The 9,344-nt window shown below is 45.3% G+C and overlaps 1 protein-coding gene across 1 annotated transcript in view; it reads left to right on the top strand.

Annotated features, from left to right (window-relative positions):
* Positions 1–497: 497 nt before the first annotated feature.
* Fam47e (family with sequence similarity 47 member E) overlaps positions 498–9,344 on the top strand; it is a 42,312-nt gene continuing 33,465 nt past the window's right edge. The window contains exons 1-2 of the mRNA XM_031342110.1: positions 498–620; positions 8,688–9,024. Coding sequence (XP_031197970.1) covers positions 544–620; positions 8,688–9,024 — 414 coding nt within the window. The 5' untranslated portion in view covers positions 498–543. The remainder of the gene's footprint in view (positions 621–8,687; positions 9,025–9,344) is intronic.

Raw genomic sequence — 9,344 nt, forward strand, 5'->3', positions numbered from 1 at the left:
GATAGTAGCAACAGGTGCCCCAAAGTGGGTTGAAGTAGACGAATTTAACAACATAAGAGCTGAAAGGGACACTGGCTGGCTAGTGGAAGTGCCAAATCCTTTTCCTGCTAGCTCCTGCTCCAGTCATCCTTGCTCCCTAGTCCCCTCCTCCTCCCTCCACCCCGCTTGCTCGTTCCTGCTTGGTTGCTTCTCTGTAGTAAACATTTGTTTAAAAAACGAACAACAACAACAAAAATCCTTTCAGTCCCCAGTACATTTCTCGGATACTTTTTCCAGTACTTTTCCACCAGGATAAAATCTGACTAAATCGAAGCCTGGATCCTTCTCTCCCAGGCCAGTTTCATACCCCCAGCAGTAGAAAATCAGCCTAGCCTGGGTAGTGTTGGGGTATTGCTAGGCGCCTCGGTTGCTGCCTCGGTTGCTGAGGGGCCAAATTGGGCAGGTCGGGGCAGCGCAGGGCTGTGTTGGTCACCTAGCAACTTGGGAAGCCGTCGGGGAACTGGCCACCCAAGACCCAGCAGTGGTCCTGCAGCGGGCAGTGCCATGGCGGAGCGTGGGCAGCGACTCCAGCCCACGACTGTGGCTCGGAGACTGCAGAGGGAGCGCCCGGACTGCGGGTGGTAAGCAGAGCGCTCTTGCAGCTGCTAGCAGGAAACCCTGATCCCCGGGCTGGGGCGGAGGTATAGCTCCTGCTAGTTGTCTTTCTCTTAGTCTCCTGTCTCCTTTGTCTCCTGTCCCCTCACTATTGTAATAGAGTAAAAGGACCAGTCTGGGGCGACACAGCCTTTTCAGTTTGTTTGGTTTTTGCCACAACCCCCCAGGGGAGGTAAAGTCCCCAGCCAAATAATGGCCACTGGAGAGGTTGTCTTAGCCTGGGACTCTGAGTGCCTGCCTTCGACACAGACACACTCTTCCTGGAGTAGCCAGCTCTTCCATCACATGCTCTGGGACCCCTAGCTTCCTGTGTTCAGGTTATGGCATCTATGACACCTAGAGTCTTTAGCCCTCTAGTTGGAAGCTCTGGTCAAGCAGACCCCTTAGCAGGAGCTAGCCTCCTGAGAAGGCAGGCTGCTACTTTGAAGGGTTAGTGGGGCAGGAAAGAAAGGCTTTTAGTTTCCCTTTGCTGAATTCTCGAATGTGTGTTTTAGCTGGTGAAGAGATGCTTCTAGAATCAGAAAGGCTCAGTAGGTAGCTTAGGCTAGGCTGAAGCTGGTGGTCCTCCTGCCTCAGCCTCCAGAGCCCAAGGATTAGAGGTCTAGCACTATACCCTGCTTCCTACGCTCTTGTTTTTTTACTGTGAAATGAGATCAAGTCAATGAGTCAACTTTGTAGGTTTACAAGGACCTGTGGGGCTAGCAATACACAGAACTCAGTGCACTCTTGACGCACCTGAGCAATTGTGAACACTTTGGACATCTTTGCAAAGGCCTCCCCACTTGAAACGGAGTTGCTTTGAAATAATTGCAGACTCAGAAGGGTGTGCCAATGTCCAAGATCCCATGTAGCCTTCTGGAGCTGCTTCCAATGGCACTATCTTACACATCTGTAGCCCACCACCAAACCAGGACAGCAACTTTGGGACAATGTAGCGGTTTAATAAGACCTCTGCATTTCATCAGTTCGTAAGTATTTCTAGACACCAGCAGCTTTATGACCACAGTATCAGGTTCCTTTCTCATTCCTGTGGAAGAATATTGTCAAGAAACAGGTACTGGTTCTGGCTCCTAATTTTGGGAGGTATTGGTCCATGCCGGTGGGGAAGGTAGGCCTCCCAAGCAGCTCCACCCACAGAGATGAGAGCTTTTGGCATGGTTTGCTCATATCTTAGGAGACTGGCAGCACAAATGAATGGGAAGCAGGGCCAGACCATTATCCCACAGGTTATCAAGGCCTCACATTCTAAAAGATTTATAACTTCAAAATGACCAGTGTTTAAACACAAAAACCCTTGGGGGCATTTCACTCCAAACGATCTACACAGGAACTGCTTTGTGGGACCTACATTGTAAGCCTTTCTTCCCCCAACAGCCACAAATCTCTTCTCCAGTTCTGTAATTTTAAGCATTTTAAGAAGATTAGCTAGGGCTAGTGAGATGGCTCAGCTATTAAGAGAGCTCAATGCTTCTCCAGAGGACTGGAGTTGGGTTCTCAGAACCTGTGATAGGCAGTTCACAAGTGCCTGTAACTCCAGATCCAGGGAATGTGGTAAATACACAAATAAGAATAAAAATAAACAATTCAAGCAAACTAGAATAGCAGAGGTCATACTTTGACATTTGCTCCTTTCACCCATAAAGCTTGTGAGATCCATGCAAGATGTGCATGCCCATCATTTGTTCATTTTGTTGCTAAGGAGTATGTTCTGTGGTGTGTTGCTAAGGAGTGTGTTCTGTGATATGTATATATTACAGTTTCTTTCTTTATTTGCTTGAAGATATCCAGGCTATTTTCAGTTTTTGACTATTACATACAAAGTTGCCACAAAACTTTATGTACATGTTTTTGCAAGAACATATGTTTTCATTTCTCTAGGGTAAATATCAAGACATTAATTATATACTGTTGTCTGTGAGAAATAGTAGACGTTTAGGGGAAATGCTTTTAGTTTTATGTTATTATTCAGACAAGATTATTCATGGGCTTAAGGAAATGTGGAGGGTTGAGGATGGGGGTATAGATCGGTTTGCAGAATGCTTACCTAGTATGCAGCTTTGGGCTCAATCCCCAGCACCCTATAGACATGATGGTGCATGTTTATAGTTGTAGTGCTCAAGAGGTGGAGGCAAGAGGCTCAGAAGTGGAAGGTAGTCTAAGGTTCTCTTCTGCAAGGCTGGCTTGAGAGTAACGGGCTATATGAGGCTGAATCTATCTAAAAATAAACAAACAAATAAATAAATAAGAAAATAAAGAGTTGCCGGGCAGTGGCGATGCACACCTTTAATCCTAGTACTTGGGAGGCAGAGGCAGGCGGATTTCTGAGTTCGAGGCCAGCCTAGTCTACAGACTGAGTTCCAGGACAGCCAGGGCTTATGCAGAGAAACCCTGTCTCAAAAAAAAAAAAAGAAAGAAAGAAAGAAAGAAAGAAAGAAAGAAAGAAAGAAAGAAAGAAAGAAAAGGAAAGGAAAAGAAGGAAAGGAAAGAAAGGAAAAGAAGAGAAAATACAGAGTTAAGCATTCAAGGATGAACAGAATAGGATGAAGGCAAGCCCTCCCTCTACATCCCTAACCCCTCAGAACTAAGAGAGAGTGAGGTAGACTGAATCTTTTCTGCCAGTTTCAGAATTCTGAGTCTCAGTTCCCATTTGAGATGTATGGCTGTATTTAAACAAAAACATCTGTTATCCTCTCTGTTTTTAGGAAGGTCTTGGGTGTAAAGTGTTTTTTAGTGAATTATTAATTATTAATATGACCTGGCTAGCCCTTTAGTTGAGCCAGGGTCTTAGGGATTCATTATTCCGCTCTGTGCAATTACCGAGGGGTTACCCTTGATTTAATTCTCTAATGCTAGACAGGCTACTTCCCCACCCGTGCTCCCCAAACCCTTGCTGTTTGGGTCTTGCTGGGTTATTTCTGCTTCAGCAGTCTGTCCTGGGAGGATGAGGGTACATTTCACTCAGGTACATGCTGCTGGTTCAGCACGTCTTCTGGAGACCTTCTACCTTCTCAGTCTTCTGCCTCTTCTCTCCTTTCTCCTCCAGGAGACTCCTGGTCCCTACCTGCAACCCCCAGCCAGGCAACTGAAGATCCACCTACCCTATTCCCCCCAGTAACTCCTGTAGCCATGTTTATTTAATCAATGGTTTTTAAACTGTGGATCAAGGTTTGCTCAACAAAAGCTGTTGTACTTGGGAATTCACTCATCTTGAGGCAACCAAATCTTGGGGTACAGAACTTAGCATTTGAATCCATAGCAGCACCAGACCAACCCCCAACCCTTGGGTGTTTAGGTTAGTTATAAATATAAAGAATATGAATGTCATGAGCATAGTTAATAATGAGAAGGGTCCTTGCTAATAGGTAGAGCATTGGTCATTAATTCCAAGATGAGATGTGGCTTGCCGTGCCTGTGCCTTCAGTCGCTTGGAGAGTGATTTAGTAACGGTAGAGAGAAGCTTTCCATAACTTTTTATTTTTGTTTTGTCCTTTCCTCTAGATTTTCATAACACAGTGAAGTTAAGTTCCTTGAGAACACACACCCATTTACATATGGCCAAGAGGTTCTAGGGTTCACTGGAATCCACTGAGGACTAGGCTAGAATCTCTTTAAAATGTTTGATGATGATTATAGCAAAGATTGGGCTTAGTATAAAGGGTCATCATGGATGACAGGGACTACAGGCAGAGAAAAGGCTTCAGGGGAAGACACTAGCTCTCAAAATTCCTGAGGCAGGCAGCCATTAGTTAGGGCCATTAGATCTGAAGGACTGGCTTTGGCCTTAGTGATGCCTGATTATTTTAGATCTGGTGTCATCTTCCTTCCCATGTGCCATCTGTCCCATCCATCTTACCTCCATGGCCTGACTGCTCTCTGCAAGTGGGGGCCTGGTGGGGAAGGAAGCAGAGACACAGGCTGTGTGCAAGTCAAAAAGGGAGGGGAGGGGAAATGGAGGAGAGTCTATGGCTCACCTAAGGTAGACCAACCATGGCCCCATAAAAACATTCATCTAGCAATCTAGAACTTAGAAAGCCTACTGATTGTTCAAGAGGATCTGAGAGTTCAGATAACTCAGGGCGGGGTGTGGGGGGAGAGATTATACAAATGTGTCATCTCCAGTGTGCAGGGAAGCACTGCTCACTAGCGCTTTGAACTGCATGAAAAATCCCACTTCCATTATCTCTTAGCCATGGAGCTATTTTTAGAATTGTTTGTTTGTTTGTTTGTTTGTTTGTTTTTTCGAGACAGGGTTTCTCTGTATAGCCCTGGCGGTCCTGGAACTCACTCTGAGTGGCCTCGAACTCAGAAATCCTCCTGTCTCTACCTCTATTGTTCTTAATCCCCACCCCCCGCCGTGTGTGTGTGTGTGTGTGTGTGTGTGTGTGTGTGTGTGTGTGTGTGCTTGCACGCACATGTGCACTTGAGTACATGTGCCCATGGAGGCCAGAGGCACTGAAGTCCCTAGAGTGAGTTATACCTGTGCAACTTTTGACAAGTGTTTTGTTTTTTTACTTCTTTGTGCCCCACTTTAGCTATAAATAGGAATAATACTAGTACTGGCTGTGTGGAGTTGTTATAAGATTTATATAGGCTGATGTATGAAAGCACTTAAAGCAGCTTCCTTTTTTTTTTTGTAGGGAGTTCTCCATTTGTGTTAGCTATTACGACTCTTAAAGAAAAATTTACCGGGCTGGAGAGATGACTCAGTGGTTAAGAGCACTGACTGCTCTTCCGAAGGACCTGAGTTCAAATCCCAGCAATCACATGGTGGCTCACAACCATCCTTAGTGAGATCTGACGCCCTCTCCTGGAGTGTCTTACAAGAGCTATGGTGTACTTGCATATAATAAATAAATAAATAAAAAGGAAAAATTTATCTATTTGTGTATGTGCTCATGTGTGTGTGTGTTCATGTGTGTACACATGTGTGCATGTCTACATGCATATACTTATATATGTGTGTGTTTGTGCATTCATATGTGCATGTGTGCCTGTGTGTGTGTGTGTGTGTGTGTGTGTGTGTGTGTGCGTGCATAGGCCATCAAGTGTGTGTGGAGATCAGAGAACAACTTCTGGGAGTCAGGTCTCTCCTTCCACCATGTGGGTCTGGGATTAGGTTTGGCATCAGGCTCCTTTGCCCACTGAGCCATCTGACAAGCCTTGCACTTATGATTCTTTTTTTTAAAGATTTATTTATTTATTTATTTATTTATTTAATCTGAGTACATCGCTGTCTTCAGACACACCAGAAGAGGACATCAGATCCTACTACAGATGGTTGTGAGCCACCATGCGGTTGCTGGGAATTCAACTCAGGACCTCTGGGAGAGCAGTTAATACTCTTAACTGCTGAGCCATCTCTCCAGCCCACGATTCTTATTAAAACATAAAGGAGGCTGGTGGGGCTGGTGAAATGGCTCAGTGTGTAAGAGCACCGACTGCTCTTCCAATGGTCCTGAGTTCAATTCCCAGCAACCACATGGTGGCTCACAACCACCTGTAATGAGATCTGACAGTCTCTTCTAGTGAGTCTGAAGACAGCTACAGTGTTCTTATTTAGAAAAATAAATAAATCTTTTTTAAAAAAGTGATTTTTTTTTTAAAGAAGGCTGGCTGTGTGGGAGGCTGAGGCGGTAGCATGGAGAATTCTTGAGTTCAGGGCGATGGGAGACTACATGGTGTGAGAACTTGTTTCACATACACAAACACACAAAAAGACACACAGAGATAATGACATGTGTGGATTTGATGTAGCCATGGACTATAATTTCACAGCCTTCCTTCTGAGTCAAGAAGAGGAAACCAAGCCATTGCAGTTATCTAACAGGGCTTTCATTGAACTACACAGGGCCTGTATTTGCTCCCCTTCTTATCTCCATGACAAGATACCATACCCCATACATAGGGGAAGGATTTATTTAGGCTCAGGGAGTTGGCGAATTCCCTGCTATTTTAAGGTAGCAGTCTCTCATGACCAGATTGCTTTCTAAGCTCATTGGAGAAGAGAGAACTTCCTTTCTTAGTGAGGCTTCACCATCTTTGCCTGTCTTTGTCAGGAGAGTGTCCTTGAACACAGGTGGCTGGCCTTGTCTGAAAAGTGACCTTGTTCAGAGCTCTCTGCAAGGCTGCACAGCTCAGCACAGCGGTCCCATTCTGGCTTGTGACCTGCTGGATAATTAGATGCTGTGTTATAACCAATCAGCCCTTCCTGTGTCCTTGATGCCATGGCAAACTAGCCTTTCCACATGTACTCCTAAAAGGACCTTAAATACCCAATCCCTGGGCTGCTGAGATGGCTCAGTGGTTAAGAGCACTGACTGCTCTTCCAAAGGTCCTGAGTTCAAATCCCAGCAACCACATGGTGGCTCACAACCACCCACAATGAAATCTGAAACTCTCTGGTGTGTCTGAAGACAGTTACAGTGTACTTATCTACAATAATAAATACATCTAAAAAAAAAACTACCCAATTCCTGAAACAATAAAGTAGATTTGTCTCAGTGCAGCAGTCTCTGCTGAACCCTGTTCTCTACCTTTGCTCTCTTAAAGGTCCCCTGAGACTGGTGGCCAGCCTCCAGGGAGAAAGTAGAGGGCCACACAGAGTTTAAGAATGCAGTGTCTGTCTATCATGTGGGCAAGGCAGGGCTGAATTCATGGTGGGAGGCCCAGTAGCTGCGACTCCTCACACAGAGTGGGGAACACCGGTCCTTTGTCTCCTCAGTCCAGGACTCCAGCTGATGGCATGGTGCTGCCCACATTCAGGGTTGCTCTCCCCTCCTCAGCTAACCCTCTCAAGAAATGTCCTTATAGGCATACCCAGGAGTGTCTCCTAAGCGATTCCAAGTCTGGTCAAGTTGACAGTGAAGTTTATCATCACAGGAGCTACATTGTTACTGGGACCCCAGTTCTTCCTATTGTACTGACTTTTAGTCTCTAAGCAAGCTAACTATCCTTCACAAACCGAATGGTTTAGTGACAATTTTGTTATTTTGGTTTCTTTAGAAAACATAGACATAAGAATGTGTTTTTGTTTTCATCATGTATGTGGGATATGGGGCTGCTTTCAGTAACTGACTGATTTGCCTCGTCCTCTAGCAGAAGTGTGATTTTCCCAGCTGCAGATAGTTTCTGCGATTGTGTGACATTTGGAATTCTGGGTATTTTTTAGAGGGTATATAAATGAGAGGGTTGTTGGGTTGTTGGTTGTTGTTGGTCGTGGTTTGTTAAGTAGTAGTTGGAAAAGGAGGAGAAGGAAGAGGGAAGGAAGGAAGGACAGAAGGAAAAGGAGGAGAATGAAGGAAGAGGAGAAGGAAGGAGAAGGAGAAGAAGAAGAAGAAGAAGAAGAAGAAGAAGAAGAAGAAGAAGAAGAAGAAGAAGAAGAAGAAGAAGAAGAAGAAATAATTATTAGATATCCTAATGGTGAAGTTCAAACTTGCCCCAAGGAACTTGATGCCCTTAATCGGCAGGAAGTAGACTAAGGATAATGGTGCCCCATTTCCCATCTCTCCTTTTTTCCTCTCCTATCTTGTGTTAGGAAGTTGAAAAGATGGAGAAGAGTGGAAGAAAGAAGAACCCACAAAGTCACTGGCTACAGAATAGATTTTTTTTTCTAATGTGGCAGAAGCAGTTGGAATGACAAATGCTTAGATTCACATGGATGGCCCTTTAAAATACAGTGACATGGACAGCACAGGTGAGACTTTGAAACAGTAGTCAGTAAAAAAAAAAAGCATCACATGCATTTTGATTACGTCTTTACAGAGGGGTGACTCCATGCTTCAAAAATGCTTACAGGCAAAAGACACAGTTCTCATGCAGAACAGAGGTTTTACTTAAGCAGGAGATGGGAGCCATTTGTAAGGGGCAAGGAAGAAAGCAGAAAGACAGCAGAAAGCAGGAGCAGGGGTTTGCAGAGCATGCATAACTCAGCCTCTTCTGCTCCGCCCACCCCACAGTAGGTGGAGGCCCGCCTCCTCCCACCCTCCTCCCACCCAAGTCCCGGGATGCTCATCACCTGACCTGTTGTCTCCTAGGTACCTCGAGAACCAGCCTTCCAAGCGTTTCACAAAGCATAACAGGCTGACATTCAGGGGCTTCTTGAACAGCCGGCACTGGGTGTTTGTGAAAGAGGATGACTTCAGGAAAGACTGCCCCGCACACCAGGGCTCCAAGGATGCCTTTCTACCTGTTATTCATCACGGAACCCCCAATGCTAACCCCAAAAAGAGGCTGGGCAGACTGCCCAAGGGGGCAACGCTGTTGTCTAAGCATTCAAAAGCTGAGAAGGCATTCCTGGAGGAAGTGGAAGCTAACTCGTCTCTGCACCCCCTGGCTCTCTGCCCACTACTTAAAGAAGCTCTGCCTACTGAGGTGATCTGTCTGGGCTTGAGGGAATGTCTCCTGGGGGCCTTAAAACAATTCTCTGCTGATGCCCAGGAAGCCCTGGGGTACCTGTTATAAGGAGAGAGGAGATTGTACCCTACCCCAGTGAAGGCTTTTTACCAGCTCAGGGCAGCCTTCCTTTTTCTTTCTCTCTCTCTCTCTCTCTCTTTCTCTCTTTCTCTCTTTCTCTCTTTCTTTCTTTCTTTCTTTCTTTTTCTTCCTTCCTTCCTTCCTTCCTTCCTGTTTTTCTTTCTTTCTTTCTCCCTTTCTTTCTCCCTTTCTTTCTTTCTTTTCTTTTTTTTTTTTTT

This window comes from Mastomys coucha, unplaced genomic scaffold (assembly GCF_008632895.1).
Source record: "Mastomys coucha isolate ucsf_1 unplaced genomic scaffold, UCSF_Mcou_1 pScaffold22, whole genome shotgun sequence".
Classification (NCBI taxonomy): Eukaryota; Metazoa; Chordata; class Mammalia; order Rodentia; family Muridae; genus Mastomys; species Mastomys coucha.